The 27,714-nt window shown below is 36.5% G+C and overlaps 1 protein-coding gene and 1 non-coding gene across 5 annotated transcripts in view; one reads left to right on the top strand and one right to left on the bottom strand.

The window, feature by feature from the left end:
* Window positions 1–27,242, bottom strand: part of RALGAPA1 (Ral GTPase activating protein catalytic alpha subunit 1) — a 262,207-nt gene extending 234,965 nt beyond the window's left edge. For all 4 annotated transcript variants that reach the window (XM_029952940.1, XM_029952941.1, XM_029952942.1 and 1 more), the window contains exon 1: window positions 26,687–27,242. In XM_029952940.1, the coding sequence (XP_029808800.1) occupies window positions 26,687–26,792 (106 nt within the window). In that variant the 5' untranslated portion in view covers window positions 26,793–27,242. The remainder of the gene's footprint in view (window positions 1–26,686) is intronic.
* LOC115303059 lies at window positions 8,070–8,213 on the top strand. Its single transcript, XR_003913785.1, has one exon. It is a non-coding gene; the product is annotated as a U12 minor spliceosomal RNA (small nuclear RNA).
* Window positions 27,243–27,714: the final 472 nt, after the last annotated feature.

The following is a 27,714-nucleotide window of genomic DNA, read 5'->3' as shown; positions in this document are numbered from 1 at the left end:
GTTAATAAGAACTTCTAGTTTAAATAAACAAACTACCAAAAGAACAAAAAAAAAAAAATGACAAATAGACTCTCAAGTACAGAGAACTGGGGGTTGACAAAGGGCAGGGAAGTGGGAGCAATGGACAAAACAGGTTAAGGGGTATATTAAGAATTAAGAGGTATATACTTCCAGTCATAAAATAAATAAGTCACTAGAATGAAAAGTACAGTATTGGGAATCTATTCAGTAACACTGTAATAACTGTACAGTGACAGACGGTAATTATACTGATCACGGTGAGCATTTTATAATGCATATAATTATCAAAGCATTATGCTGAACACCGGAAACTAGTATAATATTGCACATCAACTATATTTCAATAAGAAATAAAAATTAAAAGAAAAAGTATAGAAATTAAAAAGTTAAAAGCAGGTTAGAAGTAAGTAATGTCAGTGAGCTGGTGGAAGAAAGCAATTCAAAAATCTTCTCCATAAAAGCAACGAAAACGAAACCAAAAATAGTAAAAATTAACATGTTTAGGAATCTAGAAATTAACCAAAGGATTGTACCAACCAAGGACACTTGTTCAAGAATAATGGATAGATCTTAATAAGAATAGTGAGCTTAGTGGCATTTCAAACTTACCCTGTTCCCATCCCTCTCTCCTCATTTCCATAACAGCCTTGAAAACCAATAGCCCACAATCACAGTTGAGAACCAATACCCTGTCACTCACTGGAGGAGTCGGGACAGGATGAGAGGCTTTTCAAACCCTCAATTTAAGAGAATTATCATCATTTGACTTATCTAGCTTTTCCCTGGACAACTGCACTTGCAAAGATTGTCTTTATTTGACTTAACTCAGAGCCCACACAGTTCAACAGCCTCTTCCCTGGGAACATCTGTGGAAAACAATGTGTGGAAACTGTTTAATAACACAGCAGCCTGAGGCAGTAATCACTGATGAGGCAAACAACAAACTAACCAATAAAAAATAAAATAAAAAATACACACACACACACACACACACACACACACAAAACAAAAACCTTAAAAAGAAAAGCTAGGGAATGAACTATCCACAGAGAACTTTGAAAATCTCTGACAATTTAATGGGAATACACAAGGCCATATGCATGCATAACGTTGCAAGCATGCTCTGGGAAGATGAGAAAAAGACCTAAGTTTTCATCTTTGGCTGACCTTCACCCTCTACACAAGAAGGATGTGAAGACTAAAACAGAAATGTAAACTGTCTGGTTACTACTGATAGTATCCCCAATATACACATAGAGCCCTTTGGCAAAGACTAGAAGACTTTATGACCCAGGCTTATATTAAGTCTCTATTCAATCATTAGCAGATCATAAAGATAAACAAGCAAAGTTCTGGTCATGTAGAAGAAAAAACATACTGCAGAGAGTTAGTTCAGTAAAGTCATTACAGAAACACACTACAACAACAAACAGAAGTAACCACCCCTGGGAAGAAAGAACAAATTGGTTTCCAGAGTTGTTACATTATTTAAAATATCGAGATATCAACAAAAATTGCAAGACACATACACACAAAAAAGTATGTGCCATATAAAGGACAAAATAAATAGAAACTCTCCCTGAAGAAGCACAAACATTAAACTTAACAGATGCTACCAACTATTTAAGTATGATCAAAATAATAAAGAAAACCATGTCTAAAGAGCTAAAAAAAAAAAAAAGTACAGCAAATCCACAGTGCATTAAAAAAAATCATTCATCACGATCAAGTAGGATTTATTCCTGGGATGCAAGAGTGGTTCACTATTTGTAAATCAGTCAACATGATACACCATATCAAGAAGAGAAAGGAGAAAAACTGTATGATCATTTCAATAGACACAAAAACAGCATTTGACAAAGTACAGCATCCATTCATGTGGGAAAAAAACCCAACAAAGTAAATTTAGAGGAAACATACCTAAACATAATAAGGGTCTTATATGAAAAACCCACAGCTAAGCTCATACTCTATGGGGGAAAACTGAGAGCTTTCGCCCTTTAAGGTCAGGAACAAGACAAAGATGTCCACACTCACCACTTTTATTCAACACTATACTAGAAGTCCTAGCCACAGCAATCAGACAACAAAAAAGAAAATAAGACATCCAAATTGGTAAGGAAGAAGTAAAACTTTCACTACTTGCCGAAAACATGATACTATATATAGGACACCCTAGAGACCTCACCAAACACTACTGGAATTGATATATGAATCCAGTAAGGTCACAGAATAGACAATCAGTATACAGAAATCCACTGCATTTCCACAAACTAGTAATAAAGTAGCAGAAAAATTAAGAAAGCAATTCCATTTACACTGCACCAAGAACAATAAGATACGTAGGAATAAGTGTAACCAATGAGGTTAAAGACCTATACTCTGAAAAACCATAAAACACCAAGAAAAGAGACTGAAGATAACACAAAGAAACAGACATTCCAGGATAGGCTGGAAAAATAAATATCATTAAAATATCTATACTACTCAAGGCAATCTACATATTTCATGCATTCCCTATCAATACCAACAGTATTTTTCACAGAACTAGAACAGTCCTAAAATTTGTATGGAACCACAAAAGACCCTGAAGAGCCAAAGGAATCTTGGGAAAAAAAAAAAAAAAACTGGAGGTATCACAATTCCAAACTTCAAGTTATATTACAAAGCTGTAGTGACCAAAACAGTATGGTACTAGCGTGTGCGCATACCCACATCAATGAAACAGAATAGAAAGGCCCAAAATAAACTCAGAATTATATGGTCAATTAATCTTTGATGAATAGAAAAAAATATGCAATAGGATAAAGTCTTTTCAACAAATGGTGTTGGGAAAATCAGCTATTTTCAAAAGAATGAAACTGGACCACTTTCTTACACCATACACAAAAACAAACTTAAAATGGATTCAGAATCTAAGTATGATTCCTGAAACTATAAAATTCCTTGATGTAATGTCTCTGACATTGGTCACAGTAACATCTTTCTAGATGTGTCTCCTGAGGCAAGGGAAACTAAAGCAAAAATAAATTATTTGGACTACATCAAAATAAAAAACTTAACAGCAAAGCAATCAACAAAACTAAAAGACAACCTACTGAATGGAAGAAAATATTTGCAAATGGCATATTCAATAAATGATTAGTGTCCAAAATGTAAAAAGAAGTTACACTACTCAACACCAAAAAAACACACATAACCCAATTGAAAAATGGGCAAAAGATATGAGCAGGTATTTCTCCAAAGACATACAGATAGCCCTTAAATACATGAAAAGATGCTCAACATCACTCATCATCAGGGAAATGCAAATCAAAACAATGCAATATCACCTCTTAATGGCTCAAATAGAAACTTAGGAAACCGTAAGTGTTGACAAGGATGTGGAGATAAAGGAACACTGTGCACTGTTGATGGGAACGCAAATTGATGCAGCCACTGCAGAAGGCAGTACAGAAGTTGCTCAAAAAATTAAAAAATAGAACTACTCTATGATCCAGTTATCACACCACTGAGTATTTACCTAAAAACATTAATTCAAAGGGATACATACACCTCTATGTTTATGGCAATACTATTTACAATAGCCAAACTATGGAAGAAACCCAAGTGTCCATCAATAGATGAATGGATAAGAAGGTACACACACACACACACACACACACACACACACACACACACACACAATGGAATATCATTCAGCCATAAAAAAGAATGAAATCTTGTCATTTGGAACAACATGGGTGGATCTAAGCAATATAATGCTAAGTGAAATAAGCCAGTCAGAAAAAGACAAATATGATGTGGAAGGTAACAAACAAAACAAATGAAAAAAAAGGGACAGAAACAAACAAACAAAAACCCATCTAAATTATCAAAATAATAAATCAGCAAAGTCAAAAACAGGTTAGGTGATTATCCAGTCTGAGGAAGAAAAAAAATGAACAGAGCCTCAAAGACTTGTGGCTAACCATCAAACATACTGATATATGTATAATAGGAGACCCAGAGAAGAGAAAAAAACAAATTACTATTATTTCAAGAAATAACAGCTAAAACCTTCTTGAATTTCACTAAAAACATTTGTGTGCACATTCAAGAAATTCAATAAATTCCAAGTGAAATAAACTCCAAGAGATCCATAACTAGACACATCATAACAAAACTGTCAAAAGACAAAGAATCTTGAAAGCACCAAAAGAAAAGCAACACATCACTTAATAAGGAAGCCCCAATAAGAAAAATATCTGATTTTTTCATTAGAAAACATGGTGGCCAGTGGCACCTAGGTGGCTCAGTCAGTTAACCACCCAGATCTTGATTTAGGCTCAGGTCATGATCTCATGGTTTATGAGAAGAAGCCCTATACAGAAGAGCCTGCTTAGGATTCTCTCTCTCTCTCCCTGCTCCCTCCCTCCCTCCCTCTCTCTCTCTGTCTCTCACAGGTTCTCTCTCACTTTCTCTCTTTCTCTCCCCGCCCTCGTGCTCTCTCTCAAAATAAATAAATGAACATCAAAAAAAAAAAATGGTGGCCAGAAAGTACTGAGATGATATAGTCAAAGAGCTCAAAGAAAAAGGCTGACAACCAAAATTTCAAGATCTACCAAAACTTAAGGAGAAATTAAGATATCCCCAAGTACACAAAAATTGGGAATTCATTCCTACTGGATCTGCCCAATAAAACATATTGGAGGAAGTCCATCAGGCTGAAATGAAAGGATTCTAGATTAACTCATATCCACGGGGAAAAAAAATACTCTGACATATAAATGAAAACAACATTAATGGCATTCAGCTAAAGTAGTGCTAAAAGGAAAATTTATAGCTTTAAATGCCTACATAAAAGATCTAAAAGTCTTTAATGTAATGTTCCACCTTAAGAAACTAGAAAACAAAAAGCAAAAGCAAACTAATGCTAAAGCATGCAGAAGAAAAGAAACAAAAATTAGTGTACAGATATTTGAAGTAGAGAAGAAAAAAAACATAAAAACATCAATGAAACCAAAACTGATTCTTTGAAAAGATCAACAAAATTGACAAACCTTTGGCCAGACTGTCCAAGACAAAAAGAGAATATTCAAATTACTAATCTGGACTGGAAAACAAAAAAAAGACATGACTACCAACCGTACAGAATTGTATGCTAGCAAATTACACAACCCATAAGAAATGGAAAAATATCTAGAAAGACATAAAGTACTAAAACTGACTCCAAGAAGAAAATCTGAGATCTGTAAGAAGTAAAATGACTGTTTTAGTAATAAGGCTGACCTGAAAGAAAAGCCCAGAACCAAATGGCTTCATAGGTGAATCCTATCAACATTTCCAAAAAATAGAGAACACTTTCCGACACACTCTATGAGGCCAATTATTACCCTCATTACAAAATCAGACAGCAATATTACAAGAAAACTCTAGATCAATACTTCATATTAATACAGACACAAAAATCCTCAACAAAATACTATAAAATTGAATATGGCAAAATATAAAAAGAACTATACACCATGACCAAGTGGGATTTATCCCAGAATGCAAGAGCAGTTTAAAGAACAAAACTCAATCACTGCAATACACCATATCAATATACAGGTAAAAACCCACATATATTAGTCTCAAAAGACACAGAAAAGATGCTTGACAAAATCCAACAGTGTTTCATGATAAACACGCCCAAAAATTAGGAACAGAAGATAATTTCCTCAATCTGATGAAGGGCATCTATGAAAAATCCACAGCTAACTTCATACTGATTGGTAAAAGACTGAAAACTTTATCTCTAAACACATAAACAAGACAAGGATATCCCTTTCACTCCTATTACTCAACACTGTACTGGAAATGCTAGCCAAAAAAATTAGGCATGAAAAAGAAATAAAAGCCATACATATTATAAAAAAAAAAAAAGAAGAAGCACTACACCTCTAATCACAAATGACATGATCTTGTATATTAAGAAAAAAAAGTCCTAAGGAATGCATGCACACACACACACACACACACACACACACAAATAAATCTGTAGAAACTAAAAAATAGGTTCAATTAGGTTGCAGAATACAATATGAATATACAAATAAACTGTATTTCCATCCACTAGCAATGAATAACCCACAAATAAAAATAAGAAAACAATGCCACTTATAGTAGCATAAAAAAGAATAAAATATTTGTGAATAAAAGAAATGTAAATTTTGTACACTAAAAACCATGAAATATTGCTAAGAGGAATTATAAAGACCTACACAAACTGAAAGATACTCCTTGGTTATAAACAAGAAGAAGTAATACTGTTAAGAAAGAAATACTCTGGGGCACCTGGGTGACACAGTAGGTTAAGTGTCTGACTGGCTCAGGTCATGATCTCACGGTTCGTGGGTTTGAGCCCTGCATCGGGTTCTGTGCTGACAACTCAGAGCCTGGAGCCTGTTTCAGATTCTGTGTCTCCCTCCCTCTCTGCCCCTCTCTTGTTGTCTCTCTGTCTCTAAAATAAACAAACAGTAAAAAAAAATTTTTTTTAAGATAGAAATACTCTCTCAAATATATCTAAAGATTCAAGGCAACCTCTATCAAAACCGTAGGTGGCTTTTTGCAGAAATTAACAAACTGATCCTAGGAGTGTCTGGGTGGCGGTCAACTGAGCGTCTAACTTCAACTCAGGTCATGATCTCATGGTTCATGAGTTCAAGCCCTGCCACCGGGCTCTGTGCTCACAGCTCAGAGTCTGGAGCCTGCTCTGAATTCTGTGTCTCCCTCTCTCTTTCTGCCCCTCCCCACTCCCACTCTCTCTCTCTCAAAAATAAACAAACAGTAAAAAAAACTTAAAAATAAAACTGATCCTAAAATCCATAGGAAAATACAAGAAACACAATAATCAAACAATCCTAAAAAAGAACATCAAAAGATAAAATTTTCCAGTGGTAAAATAAATATACTATGGAGATATAATGTACAGCATGGCGGCTATAGCTAATAATACTGTATTGTACATTTGAAAATTGCTATAAGTGTAGAACTCAAGGCGCCCGCGCAGCTCAATGATTAAGCCCCCAACTTAAGCTCAGGTCATGATCTCACAGTTCCAGCCCCACGTCGGGCTCCATGCTGACAGCTCAAAGCCAGGAGTCTGCTTCAGATTCTGTGTCTTCCTCTCTCTCTGCCCCTCCCCTGCTAACACTCTATCTCTCAAAAATGAATAAACATTAAAAAAAAAAAAAGTAGATCTCAAAAGTTCTCACTAAAAGAAAACAATGTTTGCAATTATGCATATAGTAATGAATGTTAACTGGACCTACTGTGATAATCATTTCACAATATATACTAATACTGAACCATTATGTTATATACTTCAAACTAATATGTTACAGGTCAATTACACGTCACTTTAAAAAAAGAAAAAAAGAATAAAAAGACCAGATGCTTTCAAATTTCTAAACCTACTACAAAGTTACAGTAATCAAAAGGTATTGGGATAACAGATACAGAGATGAATGCAACAGAATTAAGAGTCCAGAAATAAGCTCTTACACTAACGGTCAAATAATTTTCAACATGGGTATTAAGACAACTCAATTGGGATAAAAATATGTGCAAAAGAATGAGGTGGAATCTCTATATCCTACCATATACAAAAATTAACCCAGAATGAACCAAAAGCCTAAATGCAAAACTAAAATTATAAAACTCTTAAAAAAGAACATGATCTTGCACTAGTCAATTATTTCTTACTTATGACACCAACAGCACAAGGGGAAAGATAAATTAGACTTCATCAAAACTCAACTTTTTTGTCTCAAAGGATACTATAGAGAAAATAAGAATCTACAGATTACTGAAAATATTTACATATTAAACAATTCATAATGGCTTAGTATCCAGAATATTTAACTCCTAGAACTCAACTATAAAATGAAATATGATTCAATTAAAAATAGGCAAAGGATTTGAATAGGTATTTCTCCAAACAACATACACAAATGGCCAAAAACACATGCAAAGATGCTTAACATCATTAGCCATCATGGAAATGTATATCACAACCACAATGAATGCCTTAATGAGTAAGGACAACAATGATTCAAGGGGATACCCAAATACTGACTGCTAATGTGAGACAAATTTTTGATGGGTAAGGTTTGCCCCTAACATGACTTGCCTACTTTGCAAAATGCCTCAGAATCACCATCTGCCCGTCGCCACCATCAGCCCATCCCCTCTTAACACTGAAAGCAGACTGGTATGAACATAAGAAAAGATTAAAGAAATGCTTGCTTCCCATAAATAATAAACTGGATGAGCCTCCAAGGGAAAAACAAAACAACCACGACGAGACACCACTTCCCATCCACGACAATGGCTGTACTCAGAAAGACGGATAATAACAAGCATTGACAAGCATGCAGGGAAGTGTCTTTGTACACTGGTGGTGGAACATAAATGATACAGCTTCTTTGGAAAGGGTCTGGCAGCTCCTCAAAAAGTTAAACACAGAAATACTGTATGACCCAGAAATTCAACTCCTGGAAAAATATATACCCAAAATTGAAAACACAACCACACAAATGTTTGTAATTACTCCTAACAGTGAAAAAGTGGAAACAACCCAAATGTCCACCAATTGAGGAAAGGATAAACAAAATGTGATATATCCCTACAACTGAATTATTACTCAGCCATAAAAAGGAATGAAGTACTATTAAGTGCTAAAACATGGATGAACCTTGAAACATTATGTTAAGTGAAAGAAGCCAAACACAAAAGACCACATATTTTATGATTCCATTTATACAAAACATCTAGAATAGTCAAATTCATACAGAGGAAAGTAGATTAATGGTTGCTAGGGTAAGAGGGTAAGGGGACATGGGGAGAGAATGCTAAAGGCTGCAGATTTATGTTTCTTTCTTATTTTGATAATCTATCCCTTTTAGCTAGTCTTATATTCAACCCCTTGACATTCCAATTTGTGAGAATTGCCCTGCCCAACCTTACCAGGCTAACTGAATCTGAGCTAGAACTTCTAGGCTAATCTGAAAAAGAATTAGTATGAAAAAGAGAATAAAAAAGTATTTATTTCTAACTCTAGAAACACGAACTGTTCCGTCACCAATTATTGATGTTTTCCTGTGAACAAATGCATTACCTTCACTTTTAAAGGGCCAAACACTAGCTAGCTATTAGTATACCTCTATTTTATAAAATAATGTCTCTCTTTTTTCTTTTAATTGAGTGGTCAGACATAGGACAGTAATCAAAATACACTGCTAACATTATTCTGTATCCAGTTCTATACCTCTCAAATAGAAAATAATTTCTCATTTCCCTACACTCAAAAGGCATACTTTTGGATACTGAAAATAAACATAAGCATATTTTAAAACTGTGTTACAGTGAATAAGAGAAAGTAAATACTATTACAAAGTGCTACCATCTTTCTCTTTTATACTCATTTCATATTTGACATGATTCTTTTACTGTACCATAAACTCCTTTACTACTTTGCAGTTGCCTGAAATCTAGCAAAGCACTATATATTTATCCAAATGGTTGCTCAGATCTATCATCTTCCAAAGAGTCTTAAAGAAATAAGTTAGAGCACAGATGCATAATTTTTCCTTAAAGACATCTTAAAATAAATAGCATGTTTACAAGCAGGAGCTTTTTCTAACCACCAACTTGCTTTTAGAAAGCTCTAAAGACAATTGATGGAAAAGGAAAGGTGATTGGGAACTTTGAACCTTCTGATTTAAAAGAATTCAGACAATGACAACAAATTTGGTAACATAAATGTACCTTTTACTAGCTATTTTACTTCAAAATAGTTTTGGGTGGGGAATGAAAGAGTAATGTTGCTAGGTAACACAATTTAAGGATTTCCTTGTGTTTATTTGACATAAAATACCAACAATACATTTCCTTTCATTCATTCAAATCTTGTTTTCCCAAAATGTAACTTTTAAATAATTTTCTAATGTATCCCTTTTTAGTAGGTTAGTGACGGAAAATACAGAATCTAAACCATTATCATTTGGTCATTTGCAACAACATGGATGGAGCTCAAAAGTATAATGCTAAGTGAAATAAGTCAGTCAGAAAAAGTCAAATACCATATGATCTCATTCATATGTGAAATTTAAGAAATGAAACAAATAAAGAAACTAAAAGTCAAACCAAGAAACAGACTCTTCACTACAGAGAACAAACTTCTGGTTACCAGAGAAGTAGGTGGGTAGATGAGTTAAACAGGTGATGGGGATCAAGAAATGCACTTCTCATGATGAACACTGGTGTTGTGTAAAATTGGTGATCACTATATTGTATACTTGAAACTAACATAACACTGTACCTTAACTAATTAAAATAAAATAAAAGTAAAACTTAAAAAAGATCATTTACGGGTTTCTATTCTATTTCTTAAAAACAAATTCTTACTGACTTTGAATAGGCCATAATATCTTTAATCCAATTTTATCACTTTTAAGGTTCCAATCAAAATTCAAATAATGTTTTAATTTCTCCCCATAAGTTCTGTGCTTCAAATTCATCTTTTCATGTAATCTTACAATAATATCTGAAGTGTCATTATTTTAATCTTATAAGATATATAAAGCATCTACAAAATTATCAGGTGAATAATATAGATGAAATCAGAACCTGGATATTCTGACTTTCTCCACTATATCCCCCTACTTACTAGCTTTTTAGTACTCAAGTTTTTGGGGGGACTAATTACTATCTCTCACACTGGTCTGTTACAACAATTAAGTCAGGTAACACATGTGAAATGCTTGTCCAGGAAGTGCCACATACAAATGGTCAAAAACATTAGCTATTAGTACCAATATATGACAGCTGCTTCTACAAAAATGTTCACTCCTTAAAAAACTTCTCAAAGATAGTGAAGTGGCAGAAACATACCTGAAATATACTTTGTGTTCATGTGAAAAAGTCAACCTATTTATTATTAGAATCATAACACTTCCTGAGACTCAGAACACTCAACTCCAGTAATATATCTAAAATCCAAAATTAATCTCCAAATAATGAATATTTAGGTTGGTTCAAATTTTTCACTAAATATTGCAGTGGATCCTACACATGTAACCACTTCCTTAGAATAAGAAATGGAAATGCTGGCTTCACTGTATGTGTATGGGTCATTCCACTTCCATTTATTTTTCCATTTCCCTTTCCTTTCCTTTCCTTTCAGGCAGGCTGCACACCCAACGTGGGGCTTAAAGTCACAACCCCAAGATCAAGAATTGCATGTTCTACTGGCTGACCCAGCCAGGTGCCCTGTATATGTACATTTAAAATATTTATACTTAACAGTTAAAATGCCATCTAATTTACATTTTACCAGTAATATTATGAGGGTCTTTTTTTTAAATACTTTTTTAATGTTTATATTGAGAGAGTGCATGTCCAGCAGTAAGGGAGGGGTACACAGAGAGGGAGAGAAATAATCCCAAGCAAGCTCCACATAGTTAGGTCAGAGCCCAACTCAGGGCTCATCTCACGAACCAGATGATTATGACCTGAGCTGAAATCAAGAGTCAGATGCTCAACCAACTGAGCCACTCAGGCACCACCCCCAAAGAAATTTATTTAAAAAGCCAAATGCAGGGTGCCTGGGTTGCTCAGTCATGTCCAATTTCAGCTCAGGTCATGATCTCAGTTTGTGAATTCAAGCCCCACACTGGGCTCTGTGCTGACAGCTCAGAGCCTGGAGCCTGCTTCAGACTGTGTGTCTTCCTCTCTCTCTGCTCCTCCTCCACTCACACTGAGTGTGTCTCTCTCTCTCTCTCTCTCTCTCTCTCTCTCTCTCTCTCTCTCTCTCTCTCAAAAACAAACATTAAAAAAAAGAAAAGAAAAAGAAAAAGAAAGAAAAAAGCTTGACTTGAAGGGAAAACTATCAAGGATTCATTTAGAGTAATTTATCCCTATGTAAAGACATATTGCCCTACATGTAACAGCTTCATATAGTTTAAAATTCTCCTGTTTATTTTTGAGAGAAAGAGAGAGAGAGACAAAGTGCAAGCAAAGGAGGGGCAGAGAGAGAGGGAGATAGAGAGACCAAAGCAGGCTCCAGGCTCTGAGCTGTCAGCACAAAGCCCAACACAGAACTCGAATCCACGAACCACAAGATCATGACCCAAGCTGAAGTCAAGGCTTAACCAACTGAGCCACCCAGGCACCCTGGGTAGTACAGACATTTTAACAATATTTGTTCTTCCAATCCATAAGTATGGAATGTTTTTCCATTTGTCTTTCTTCAATTTTTTTCATAAGCTTTCTGTAATTTTCAGTGTACAGATCTTTTACTTCTTTGGTTACTTTTATGCCTAGGTATCTTATGGTGTTTGGTGCAATTGTAAATGGGATCAATTCCTTATTTTCTCTTTCTGCTACTTCATTATTGGTGTATAGATATGCAACCGATTTCTGAATGTTGATTTTATATCCTGCGACTTTCCTGAATTCACATACCAGTTCTAGCAGTTTTTTGGTGGAGACTTTCAGGTTTTCCATGTAGAAACATGTATCATGTCATCTTCAAAGAGTGGAAGTTTGACTTCTCCCTTGCCAATTTGCATGTCTTTTATTTTTCTTTGTTGTTTGACTGCTGAGGCTAGGACTTCCAGTACTATGTTGAACAACAGTGGTGAGAGTGAACATCTCCACTGTGTTGCTGACCTCAGGGGGAAAGCTCTCAATTTTTCCCCATCAATGGGGAAAAAACCAAAGTCTCTTTCTAACCAGGATACTGACTTTAAATGTTTTTTCTACCACTGTCAAGAGAAAGAAAACTGTTCACAAGAAAGCAACTTTGTTCTCATAACAAATATTCATTCTTGAACTACATAATATTTACTGAGCACCTATTATATGCCAAGGACATATGCTAAGTCTGAGGACATGAAGATGGAAAGACAAATCTCTGCCCTCAGGAAGGTTAGGATACAGTCATACAAATGAGTACACTGTAATAAAATAACCAAATTGCTAGAAGTAAATAGCACAGTATAGTAAAAGTTCCTATGCGTATCTGATGGGGAAGGCTTTACCAAAGCTATGAGCCTTAAAGGAAGAACAGCTTTCAGGTGTAAGAGTAACAGGAAGATATGATACAATAAATATCATTAACAAAGGTACAGGTATCATAGAAAGTGATTTCTGATTCAATATTGCTGAAATGTGAAGTGGCAGAGACAGATAACAAGAATTAAAGAAGACAGTGGTAAATAAAGATAAATTTATGTAGGTACGAACATTTAGACTTTGAGGTGTCTGTGGGCTACTCTTACATTCATTTGTCTTTTTCTACCACATTGTCAAAAATCAAAGTTTTGTGTTTTAGTAACTTGAAGGACGATGCTGCCATTTGCAGAAATACAAAAAAAAACAATCCTTTGGATTATACAGACATAAATAAAGTATGCTTTTTTCTTTCTTTCTTTCTTTTTTTGTTTTCTTTTTTACTGAAAACATTACTCAACATGTTTCTTTTTTCACTTTAGCTGCCAGGAAATCTAAGAACCAAATTCAATGCCTGAGAGCTTAATCAGCTCATTTCTAGAACCTGATAATGCTTCCTTTCTTTAAGTAGTGACTATTCAGTTGTCTGTTTTATCACTAATCATTCTATTCCACATTTTACACAGGCCTATAAGCCATGTAAAATCGTTTAGATGCAATAAAATCCTTAATAAACAATAAATGTTAATGCAGAGGCAGCTCACAATATTTGAAACAGTTTATTTTACTAAGCAAATTGATCAGTAACATTTATGTGAATAATCTGCCTGTAAATCACTGCTTCATAAATACATGAAGATAAAGTATTTCAATTAGGTCAAATTAATGTTTCAAATCAGTAAGACTCAAAGAATATAAGCTAAAGATTATATACAAATTAAAGAAAAAAAGAATCTAATGTCATATATACAGAATTACTAACTTTGCATATTAAACCCTTAAAAAGTATATTCAAGTATCAAATCAATTTATTCTATAAGTAGTTTACAATTCACAACGACTCTTACAGTGACACATATTCAGATTTTCATATTAGTTCAAAGTTCTTCTGTACCATTTTTAAATTATTTACTTACTGAACATATGGTATTTGTTTCTGTCCTTACATATTACCATTTATGCCTACCAAATATTCTTTATGTTTCTGATCTAGGATATTTTAATCTAATTTTCTTTGTGAAAACATTAATATATCCAGATTGGAGAAAGACAATCAAGTATTTTTCAGTCATCAATTGAGAGTAAATTTCTTCTCTAAATGTAAAAAGTAAAAAACAGGGAGCAAGTTGCTTTGTATAAAGCCAATTTTCAGTCTCTTGTTTCAGAGAACCTTTTATCAACATCTGATGTACAATGCCTTGAAAACTTATGTTAGGGACTTTTTGTGGGGGGTTTTGTTTGTTTTTTTCAAGCAAGTATGGACATCAGATAAAGAAAGTCATTCCTGACAGATGGCACACAAACAGGTGTGTTGGGACTGTTCCAGCTTCCTGACTTAAGAGTTTCCAGGCCATGGTAATGAAGAAAGGGAATCAGGTCAGGCAGAGTCAGTGGAATCCAAAAATTGAGATTATCAGCTGACAGTCCAGGGAAACCAAGATAATGAGAATTCAAAGCACAAAGCACCAAAGAAAGACACACATGTTGAGAGAACTCTGGATACTGGGGAAAGTCCCCTTCCTTATAATCATAAGGAAATTTCCTAAGACAAGTGAACAACTATGTGAAAGAATTTGAGAAAACAGTACCAGATGCTCACATAGAACTGAGAATAGCACCTGTTCCCAAGAGCTGAACTGAAAAAAAGACAAAAACAAAACAAAACCTCATAATTTGCAGGAAATTCATTGGGCAGAATACTCGGGAAAATGTTACCTCCTAAAAGTAATAATTAGCTCCAGACAGATCCATCAAGATCATAAAAACAAGACTTAAAATGCTCAAATTGTTTTCAAGTAATTTAACTGCATCCCAGAATAAAACTTAAGAATTTATAGAAATACAAAAATATCCAGAAGCTAAGAAGGGTCAAATTCACAGTATCACCTATCCCAAGATTGGTTAGCATAGAAAGAAGCAGGAAACAACCTAGGATAAGGAAAATAATCAACTGATTTAAACTGACCCAGAGGCGCCTGGGTGGCTCAGTTGGTTAAGCGGCCGACTTTGACTCAGGCCATGATCTCATGGTTCGTGGGTTCGAGCCCTGTGTAGGGCCTCTGTGCTGACAGCTAGCTCAGAGCCTGGAGCCTGCTTTGGATTCTGTGTCTCCCTCTCTCTCTGACCCTCCCCTGCTCGTGCTGTCTCTCTGTCTCTCAAAAATAAATTTAAAAAATTTAAAAAAAATTTTTAATAATAGTAAATAAAACTGACCCAGGATTGAAATAGATTAGAATGAGCACAAAAGTTACTTTAAGTGTATCCCATGTGTTCAAGAAGTTAAAAAAGACATGCAAATGATATAATTTCATACCCAAAATTAACTAAATAAAAACATCTGAGATGAAAACTAAACTAGATAAGACTAATGGCAGACTGCATAATGCTGAATACAAGTGAAAATCCCCCAAAATGAAAAGAATATTAGTCTTTCCAAGCCAAGAGACTTTCTAATACACTAATACTTTCCCAATATACCAAACTAATATTAATACTCTCATATACTAATAAATGAAATTCCAAAAAAGGAGAGGAGAAATAAGTAGGAAAAATTACCAAAATCACTGAAAATGTAAACCCAAGCAAGCTAAGAAGCTCAATGAACCCCAAACGCCAAGAGATACTAAGAAAACTATACCACAGCACAGCTGCTCAAAAACAGATAAAGAGAAGATCTTAAAAATAACTTGGGGAGGAAAATGATGTTACATGCAGAGTAAGGATGATAGCAGATTTATCAGAAGTATTGCAAGCAAGGGGCACCTGGCTGGCTCAGTCAATGAAGCATGTGATTCTTGACACAGGAGTTTGAGCCTCAGGTTGCATGTAGAGAGTACTTAAAAATGAAATCTTGAAAAAAAGAATGAAAGCAAAAAAGACAGTGGGAATAAAAGTATTTCAAGCATGCAAAGATGGTCCACCATCCACAAATCAATGTGATTCATCACATTAACAAAATGAAGTAGAAAAATCACATGATCATCTCAATAAATATACAAAAATGAATTTAACAAAACTCAACATCCACTCATAATAAAAACTCCCAAACAACTGGGTATAGAGGAAATGTACCTCCACATAATAAAAGCCGTATATGAAAAGCCCACAGCTGACATCATACTCAATGATGAAAAGTTCAAAGAGTTTCCTCTAAAATCAGAAAGACAAGATGCCCACTCTTGTCACTTTTAAACAACGTAGTATTGAATGTCCTAGCCAGAGCAATTAGGTAGGAAGAAATAAAAGACATCTAATCCTAATACTCTGTCTCTACTCACAGATAACATAGGAAACACTAATGACTCCACCAAAAAACTGATAAAACTAATTCTGCAATGTTGCAAGATACAAAATCAATATACAAAATTCAGTTGCATTTCTATACAGTAACAATGAACCATGAGAAAGACAAATTTAGAAAACAAACCCAGGGGTGCCTAACTGGTTCAATCAGCAGATCATGTGGCTGGACCTTGGGGTCATGAATTCAAGCCCCCATGCTGGGTGTAGAGCTTACTTAAAAAACAAAACAAAAACAAAACAAAAAACCACTTACTCTTCCATCAAAAAGAAAAATACCTAAGAATAAAATTAACCAAGGAGAATCTATACACTAAAAAGTATAGGACACTGATGAAAGAAATCAAAGAAAACACAAACAGAAAGATTCCATACTCGTGGATTGGAAGAATTAATAGTTAAAATGTCCATACTACCCAAAGCAATCTAAAGATTCAATGGGATCCCTATCAAAATTCCAATGGCATTTTTCACAATACAAAAAACAATCCTGAACTTTGTATAGAATCACAAAGGACCTCAAACAGACAAAGCAATTAGGAGAAACAAAAACAAACCTGGAGACATCACACTCCTTGATTTCAAATTCTATTACAAAACTAAAATAATTAAAATGGCACAGTATTTGCATAAAAACAGACACCTAGATCAATGGAACAAAACAGGGTCCAGAAATAAACCACCACATAAATGGTCAACTAATTTACAATGAAGGAGCCAGGAATATACAATACAAACAGGATAATCTCTTTAATAAGTGGTATTGGAGAAACTGGACAGACAAATGCAAAAGAATGAAACTGGCCCCTATGTTATAACATACACGAAAATTAATTAAAAGTAAATTAAAGACGAACTAAGATCTGAAGCCACAAAACTTTTAGAAAAGTACATAAGTGGTAAGCTCCTTGACGTTGGTCTTTTTTTTTTTTTTTTTTTTTAATGTTTGTTTATTTTTAAGAGAGAGAGAGAGGCAGAGTGCTAGCAGGGCACGGGCATACAGAAAAAAGGAGACACAAACCAAAGCAGGCTCCAGGCTCTGAGTTGTCAGCCCAGAGCTTGATGCGGGGCTCAAACTCAAGAACCACGAGATCATGCCCTGAGCAGAAGTCAGTCAGCTGACTGAGCCACCCAGGTGCCCCTCCTGGATGTTGGTCTTGATGACTGGATTTGACAACAAAAGTAAAGGCAATAAAAGCAAAAATAACCACATTACATCAAACTAAAAGGCTTCTGCATAGCAAAGGAAAGCATCAACAAAACCAAAAAGCACCCCTCAGAAGGGAGGAAATATCTGCAAATCATGTATCAGATAAAGGGTTAATATCTAAAATATATAAAGAACCCATACAGCTCAATAGCAAAACAACAATCACATGAAAAAATGGACAGGATATCTGAATAGACATTTTTCCAAAGACATACAGATGGCCAACAGGTAAATGAAAAGGTATTCAACGTCACTAATCATCAGAAAAATGCAAATCAAAACCACAAAGAGATTATCACACCTCACACCTGTTACTTAGAATGTCTATTATCAAAAAAAAAAATAGTGGCAAGGATGTCGAAAAGGGAACATTTGTATGCTGTTGGTGGGAACGTAAATTGGTACAGCTGCTATGGAAAACAGTTGGGAGGTTCTTCAAAAAATTAAAAATAGGGGCTCCTGGGTGACTCAGTCAGTTAAATGTCTGACTTCAGCTCAGGCCATGATCTCGCGGTTTGTGAGCTCGAGCCCCACATGGGGCTTTGTGCTGAGAGCTCAGAGACTAGAGCCTGCTTTGGATTCTGTGTCTCCCTCTCTCTGTGTTCCTCCCCCACTCATGCTGTCTCTCTTAAAAACAAACATTAAAAAAAGTTTTTAAATTAAAAATAGAACTACCATATGATCTAGCAATTCCACCTCTACGTATGTATCTGAAGGAAATGAAATCAATTCCTCAGAGATATCTGCACCCCCTTGCTCGCTATAGCATTTCTAATAGCTAAGTCATGGAAATGACTTAAGTTGTCCCAATGGTTGAATGGATAAAGAAAATGTAATGTGTGTACATGTAAACATGCATACACTTATGTATATATACTACACACATGTACACAATGGAATATTATTCAGCCACACACACACACACACACACAAAGAAAAAGAAAATCTTGCCTTCTGCTACAACACAGATAGACCTTGAAAGCATTCAGTGAAGTCAGTCAGACAGGGAAAGACAAATACTATATGTTTTCAGTTATATGTTATATGTAAAAACTAAAAACAAACAACAAACTCACAAAAACAGAAAAGAACAGGTCACCAGAGGCAAGAGGTAGGGAAAATGGGTGAAAGTGGTCAAAAGATATAAAGTTCTAATTGTGAGATAATTAAGTTCTGGGGTATAATAAACAGTGTAGTGACAAAGAAAAAAAATGTACATCATCCAAACATTTTCATTAAGAGGCCAATCTCCAAAGCAAAGAGTATTACCAGACATAAAGCAATCATTTCATGGGGTGCCTAGGTGGTCTAGTCAGTTAAGCGTCTGACTCTTGATTTCAGCTCAGGTCATGATCTCACAGTTAGTGAGTTTAAGCCCCCAGTGGGACTCTGCACTGACAGTAAAAAGCCTGCTTGGAATGCTCTCTCCCTCTCCCTCTGCCCCTCCCCTGTACACACACATTCTCTTTCAAAAATAAAATTTAAAATATCATCTCATAATGGTGAAAACAAATTTATCAAGAGGAAAGATTAATCCTGATTGCTTATCACCTAATAACAGGTCTTCAAAATACATGACACAAAATCTGATAGAACTGCAAAGACAAACCCACAATTACAATCAGAAACCTCAACACTGCATCTCAATATTGATAAAAACAAGCAGACAGCAATTCAGCAAGGATATGGAAGTCTTTAATGACACTATCAAGCAACATGTCCTAACTGACATTTTTAGACCAATTTTATAACAATTTTAGAACATTCAATCCAACAGCAGCAGAATATATATTGTTTTCAAGTGCAAATGGAACATTTATCAAGTTAAACATATTCAGAACTATCAAGCCAATTTTAAAGAAATCAAGTCCTAGAACCTGTTGCCTGAAATTAAAGTAGAATTCAATAACAGAACAATATCTGGGTAATCCACAAACATTTGAAGCTAAAGAACACAGTTGTAAATAACCAATGGATCAAAGAAGAAATGAAAAGGGAGGGTACAATGTATTTTGGACCTAACTGAAAATGTAAATACAAAATAGCATAGTTTGTGAGATACTACTTGGGAAAAATTTGTATCATAAAATGCCTACAGTGGGGGGGAAAAAAGGGACTCAAATCAGTAATCTCAGTTTACATTTTAAGAAACTAGAAAAAGAGCAAATTAAAACTAAGTAAAAAAAAAAGAATCAAAATCAAATCAGAGATCAATTAAATAAAAATAGAAAAACAGAAAATCAGTAAAGGCCACAAGCTGGTTCTTTTTGATTTGTAAAAGTAAGAAACTGATCAGGAAAAAAGAAATTATCAATATCAAGAGTAAGAGAGGTGACATCAGGGGTGCCTGGGTGGGCTGGGCATCTGACTTTGGCCCAGGTCATGATCTTGCAGTTCACAAGTTTGAGCCACACACTGGGCTCTGTGTTGACACTCAGAGCCTAGAGCCTGCTTCAGATTCTGTGTCCCTCTCTCTCTCTGCCCCTCCCCCGCTGGTGCAATGTCTGTCTGTCTGTCTGTCTGTCTCTCTCTCTCTCTCTCTCTCTCTCTCAGAAATAAACATTAAAAATTTTTTAAAGAGAAAGGACATTACAAGATCAAAAGGAATATCATGGACACCTTTATAACTATAAATTTGACAACTATGAAATAAAATTTCCTTGAAAAAAAAAACAAACTACCAATGCTCACGCAAGAAGAAATAAGATAACCTGAATAGCCATCTTTCCATTAAAGTAGCTAAAAACATTCCCTCAAAGAAAACTACAGATCAATATGGCTTCACTGGTGAATTCCACCAAACCCTTAAATTTAAAATAAAACCAATTTTACATAAATACTTCTCATTTAATACGTTAAGGCTAGCACTAGCTGGTATCAGAAGCAGAAACATTATAAGAAGTACAGGCCATTATCATGACTATAAATACAAAAATTACAAACAAAATTTTAGCATGTCAAATCAAACAAATATAAAAATGACACTACCGAATGACCAAGTGAAGTTTAATCCCAGGACTGCAGAGTTGATTTAATGTTTGAAATCAGTAACTTTAATTCATCATATTGACAAATGAAAACAAAATCTGTTCATCTCAATAAAGGTATAAGAAGCATTTAACAAATCCAACATCCACTCCTGACCCAAACTCTCAGCAAAAAATGAAACTTTCTCAACATGATAAAAGGCATCACGTTGTACGGTTAAAAAAAATTGTTTGCTCTACCATTAAGATCAAGAACAATACAAGGATGCCCATTCTCACCACTTCTACTCTATACTGTACTAGGGAGTTCTAGTGAATTCAACAAGCCAAGAAAAAATAAAGGCATCCACATTTGGAAAGGAAGAAGTAAAACGGTCTTTCTTCACTGATGAGACTATGTAAAAAATCCAAAGGAATCTACAAAAAATTAATAGAATAACTAAGTGAGTTTAGCAAGATTTCAGCATGCAAGCTTAACACACAAAAATCAGGGGTTCCTGGATGGCTCAATCAGAAGAACATGAGATTCCTAATCTTACAGTCCTGAGTTTGAGCCCCATGCAGGGTGCAAAGATTACAAAAAAAATTTTTTTAACTTTTAAAAATAATTTCATTGCTGGGGTGCCTGGGTGAGCATCTGACTTCAGCTCAGTTCATAATCTCAAAGTTTGGGAGTTTGAGTCCCATGTCAGGCTCTGTGCTGACAGCTCAGTGCCTGGAGCCTACTTTGGAGTCTGTGTCTCCCTCACTCTCTGCCTCTCTCCCCCCCCCCCCAAAATAAACATTTAAAAAACTGTATTTCCTTACACTAGCAATGAACAACCAGAAATGGATATAAACATACCATTTACAACAACATCTAAAGTGGAAAAGATTTAGGATAAGTGACAAAAGACATGTAAGACCTATGTATTAAAAACTACAAAACACTGTCAAGAGAAATTAAATAAGCTGTCCATAAATGGAGAAATATACCTTGTTCACAAGTTAGAGAACTCAATATTATTGTCACTTTCCCCCAAAATTGACCTACAGATTCACCACACTCCAAATCACAAACATAAAAATAAAGTTTCACCCAGGGAAAGGAGGCAAGGGATATGCAGGTGGGAGAAAGGGATTACAAAGTTGCCGGGCAAAAGGAAACTTTGGGAGGCTATAGATATATATATATTTGCTACCTGGACTCTCTGAGTATGTTCCTAATCTTAACTGTCATGATGGCTTCACAAGGTATATGTATCAAAATTATTTATTTCAAACAAAATGTTTTAAATATGTGCAATTTACTATATTTGTTATACCTCTATAAGGCTATTAGAAAGAATGATCCAATAATGTCGATATATTTATTAGCTGAATAAGCACTCATCTTCTTATTTTTAAATCATGAAGACTGAACTGTTACCTTGCCACAGGAGAAAATTAACGTTTAGTAAATATCCACTACCTGCTACTTTACCTGTGCTAACTTAGTATCATTATCTTAAGGCTTTTAATTGAAAAAAGAAGGCAGGGAGAGAGGATAACAAAACTTTAGAAACTAAACAAGGCTTAATTTCTATTTTTAAAAAACTCTAATTTCCAGTTCCTACAAATAAAACATATAGCAATATTAATAAACACAGCAAATTTAAATCTAAATCCTTCAGAGTCAAGTGAGTCAAGTTCTACAAATTCAGCTGGACTTGTCTTATGTGTCCCATAGAAACACATGCCAGGGAAAAGGTTTAGACTGTATGTTTAAATTACGTCCTCATATATTTGGATGCACTGAATTCTCCGCAAATACCTGATGGAACAGTTCATTTTAAGGGTTAAAAATATAGTTCCGATAGGACCAAACAAAAATTAAAATCCTGTGTAACTGGCAATGCCCACTTTGCAAACTTGTTTCCTCATAGTGTTTACGTAAAACTTGCACCACCTGCAGAATTGATTAGAAATGACCCTTCCAACGAGACTCCGTAGCTCAGGGGTTAGAGCACTGGTCTCATAGAAATGACCCTTTTATCTATGAAATAAGGTAACATTGATGGCCCTCTAAGACATCTTAACAGCTTTTGTCACTCTACTTTCTCCCATTCATTTTCTTAGGAATTACATTAACCATATTTCAAAACAAAATAAAACTGTGACCATTTAAAGATACAGAATACTTTATTCAATAAATATCATAGAACCAAGGGGCACCTGGGTGGCTCTGTAGGTTAAGCGTTAATCTTCGGCTCAGGTCATGATCTCATGGTTTGTTGAGTTTGAGCCCTGCATTAGGCTCTCTACTGTCAGCAAGAGCAAGTTGGGATCCTCAGTACCTCCCTCTCTCTGCCTTGGTCCCACGGGTGCGCATGCACACGTGCATTCTCTCAAAAATAAAACATTAAAAAAAAAGAACCAATTACAACATTCAGGGGTTTTGTTTTGTTTTTTTATAGTTCAAGTTTTTATTTAAATTCTAGTTAGTTAACACACAGTGTAATATTAGTTTCAGGAGAATTTGGTGATTCATCATTTACATACAATACCCAATGCTCATCACAAGTGCTCTCCTTAATGCACATCACCCATTTAGTCCATCCCCCACCCCACCTCCACCTCCCCTCCAGCAATCCTCAGTTTGTTTTCCATAGTTCAGAGTCTCTTTTATGGTTTGCCTCCCTCTTTTTTTCTTTCTTTCCTCTGTTCATCTGTTTTGTTTCTTAAATTCCACGTATGAATGAAATCATATTGTATTTGTCTCTCTCTGATTTCGCTTAGCATACACTCTAGCTCCAACCAGGTCATTGCAAATGGCAAGATTTCATTCTTTTTTATAGATGACTAATATTCCACTGGGTATATACACCACATCTTCTTTATCCATGCATTAGTCAAAAGACATGTGGACTCCTTCCAAACAGGTACAACATCTGGAGACCTATCTTGCACGCCGTAAGATTTTGAAACCTCAGCACTATAGACATTTAGAGCTAGAATATTGTTGTGATGGATTATCTTGTGCAATGTAAGATATACAGTAGCATTTCTGTTACCCACTAGATCCCAGTATCCTCTCCCCCATTTGTGACAACCCAAAGTGTCTCCAGACATTGTCACCAGAGGGGCAAAACTGTCCGTGGTTCAGAACTACTGTTCTAAAACACCTGAAGTGTAAAAAGAGACAAACCAAAATATAGGCTTTTTTTGTTTTGTTTTTTAGTCTATTTTATTTTGAGAGAGAGAGACACAGAGAGCTGAGAGAGCTGGGGAGGGGCAGAAAGAGAGGGAGACACACAGTCTGAAGCGGGCTCCAGGCTCTGAGCTGTCAGCAGAGAGCCCGACGTAGGGCTCGAACCCACAGATTGTGAGATCATGACCTGAGCCAAAGTCAGACGCTCAACTGACTGAGCCACCCAGGTGCTCCAATAGGCAGGCTCTTAACTATAGAGAACAAACATGTTTACCAGGCAGGTGAGTGGGAGGATGGGTAAAATAGGTGAAAGGGATTAAGAGTACACTTATCTTGATGAGCACTGAGCGATACAGGGAACTGCTGAATCACTATTTTGTACACCTGAAACTAGTTTAACAAATGTTAACTACGCTAGAATTAAAATAAAGATTTTAGGGGCACCTGAGTGGCTCAGTCGTTAAGCGTTCAACTCTTGGTTTAAGTTGGGGCCATGATCTCATAGCTTCCTGGGTTCAAGCCCTGCATTGGACTCTGTGCTGAGCCTGCTTGGGAGTCTCTCTCCCACTCTTTCTGCCCCTGCCCACTAGCACTGTCTTGGTCTCTCACGAAATAAATAAACTTTTAAAAAATAATAAAATAGGGGTGCCTGGGTGGCTCAGTCGGTTAAGCGTCCAGCTTTGGCTCAGGTCATGATCTCACGGTTCATGGGTTCAAGCCCTGTGTCGGGCTCTGTGCTGACAGCTAGCTCAGAACCTGGAGCCTGTCTTTGGATTCTGTATCTCCCTCTCTCTCTGACCCTCCCCTGCTCACACTATCTCTGTCTCTCAAAAATAAATTTAAAAAATAATAATAATAAAATAAAAATTTTTAAGTAAATAAATAAAAATAAGATTACTGCAGTGCAGTAATCTCTCTTACGGGCCTCCTCCACTGACAGGGCAGGGAGTCTGAAAGCACAATATTCTCTATTTTAAGGTGCTTAAGGATATTTTAAGTGTTTATATGCAGTATATGCTTCATTTTTTAAAAACCCATAAATAAAAAGCAAAAGTGTTTTTTTATTATATTTTTGTTTTCAAACCAAGGACGTTAAACCCTACAAAATATCTAGCGTGTGTTGCCTCTTAATTTACACCAAGTCACCCAGATGTAAAAAACTTTTATGCCCAAGAAGTATGTACAAACTATTCCCTAACCACTGTAACTAAAGAATACGGCAGTTAATTTAGGAAATGTCAGTCTCTATTCGAACAACTTTATAGCTCTGCCTTTACTGAACCTACAGTCTGTCCCAAGTAGGTGTCAAATTCTATTAAGTCTCCAATTTCATATAGCCTATATCTGATACATCTCCTACATCCACACATTGACTTTCTCTGTTGCCCAAATCTTTTCAATGATTTAACTCAGAAGTAGAATGAAAATAAAAAGATCACAATCTCAACTACATTAAGATTCATATTTTCTTGAAAACTGGATCTCTTTTTATATTGACAAACTGCATTTAACTGCTTTCTTATTTATTCCACAGGAATAAAGACAATTTACTTGTGATGAAGATTTGCTGCCATAAATGTAGGAAGAGTAAAAAAACAAAGACATGAAACCGGGGCTCCAGTTCTGGTTCTGCCTCCCAATAGCTGGATGACCACTTAACATTCCCAGACGTCAGTTTCTCATTTGTAAAATAGGGAGTATAATAATATCTAGCTCTGCTGTTACTGTGAGGATTAATTATAATTTATGTGAAATCATTTTGTAGAACATACAAGTGCTGGGTATTACTGGTGGTATCCGGATGGTATGAGTAAAGAACAAGCAGACAAACACCCGGCGGAAACACAGGACTTACATCACTAATGAAACATCACTTTTCAGAAAAACACTCATTAGCAAAAGAGCTTGAATTCATATTTTGAACTAGGATTCAGGCATCTGGGTTCTAAACTAAGTTCTACCAAAAACTCTCTGTATCAATGCAAAGTAACTTTCCTTTCCACCTCAAATTCCACCAAAAAAGATCCAAGTACTGGGTCACATGTTCCATAAGGGAGTACAGCTCTCAGCTGTGAAATGAGCAAGTGTCCAAAAGATTCGTTTAACACTATTACCACATTTCAGAGCACTGTTTGGTCTGCCAGTCAAACAGATGTAGAAGGCAACAGAGACTAAGAAAAACTTAACTAAACAAAAATAGAATCGGATACAAGATTTGCTCGAGAAGCAAAGGAAGCTATAAACTACTTTGTTTTCTGTAATTAATAATCATCTTCCCTCTAAATGACAGTAATGATGAACTAGGTACACTAACAGAAGGGCGGGGCTCCTGCCCTAAGATTTTTAAAAACCAGCCACTTCCCAGGGGTGTAACTGCTTCCTCGTCCTCATTAGACAAAAAACTTGAAAGATTAAGATTTATATTGTTTGAGAGGGTTGTGTTTGGTTTTTTTTTTCACTTGGATGGGGATGGCGGTAGTCACCTGACACATATTCTATAAACACCATTATCGACAACACCAAGCCTCCGGAAAGCCTAAAAAAGATCTGTTTTTAGAGTATACTAGTTTATAAAAATGAGTTCAGGCTATTAACTCAAAATTAGATAACCCTGTGTTAGAGGTGATTCGTGTTCCCCAACTGCCAAGTTTTCCCTTCCCCAAATTATCCACCCTCCCGCGTCTCCGTGGAGGCGACCGCCTCGCCCTCTACTCCCGCACAGCGCTCGGGCGGGAGGGAGAGTCCCCAGGGGTTTCCAAGGGAGGGAAGGCCTTTGGGTGCCACCACCCCCTCGCTCCTCACCGATGACGATGCGCAGGTGCTTTAGACGGGTCAGCGCGTCCTTCTTGGTGTCCAGCACCTTCTGGGTAGACTTCTTCACGTCCCCGTGCGGCTTCTTGGAGAACATCCTGCCGCTGCCGCCGCCACAGCCGACTCGGGGACTCGGCCCGGCCCGGCGGCGGAAAGTGGAGAGAGTGGGCGGGGAGGATACTAGCCTAACCAGCTCATTCACTCCCCAGGCGTGCGGGCCCCTGCGCAGCGACTCCTCTCACATCCAGGCCGGGGCCGCCACCTCCACCCGCCTCGCGCCGCGGCTGCAAGGCACCTTAGGTTCCGGCTCCAATATGGCGGATACCCTCTCCCAGTCCTGCACGGAGCGAGGGAGACCCGGGCAGGTCGGCCGCCGCCTCCTCCACTGCCTCCTGAGGCCGCCGCTCGCCGCCACAGGCCAGGGCCCGGGACCGGGAGCCGCGGAGGTGGGGCTCCCGCTCGCAGCAGCACGACTCCTCTCTCTCCCTGAGGCCCCCTTAAGGTTAAAGCTTCTTTAGCAGCTTAGACCCTGCATAGGCCGAAACGGAGACGGGCGCAGTGATGTGGTTTCACGACTCTGCCGTCGGTGGCGAACGGTCCCCGTGGCAACCGCCTTCTGACGTCAAGGTTTGACGTCATGCCAGCGTGAGATCATCCGCGGCGTTTACCACCTTTGGTTTCCTGCGTAAGGCGCCAAAGGAGGAGCCCGGGAAAATCAGGGAAGGGAATTACTGCGTGCGCCATTGTAAGCAAAAAGATGCCTAGCCAAATTCCCAGAGTGGTGTCGTTTAGCTTTTATTTCAAAAGGTCCTTTATCTCCACTGTTAACCATGTCATAGTAACTTAAAAAGTAGACCCAAACACTAAAACAGAAGTGCAATATATTTTAGATGTCAATTCTGAAGGCCTTGGATGTAACACTTCTTATTTCCTAAATTTAATTTTGTTTAAAGGAATTTTTGTTTTGTTTTGCAAAATGATGGTTAACAATTGTAGTTTAGAGATTTGCAGGATTATAG

The sequence above is a fragment of the Suricata suricatta genome, chromosome 9 (assembly GCF_006229205.1).
Source record: "Suricata suricatta isolate VVHF042 chromosome 9, meerkat_22Aug2017_6uvM2_HiC, whole genome shotgun sequence".
Classification (NCBI taxonomy): Eukaryota; Metazoa; Chordata; class Mammalia; order Carnivora; family Herpestidae; genus Suricata; species Suricata suricatta.
The sequence above is the reverse complement of the archived record's forward strand: the minus strand, read 5'-3'. Positions and strand labels throughout refer to the sequence as shown.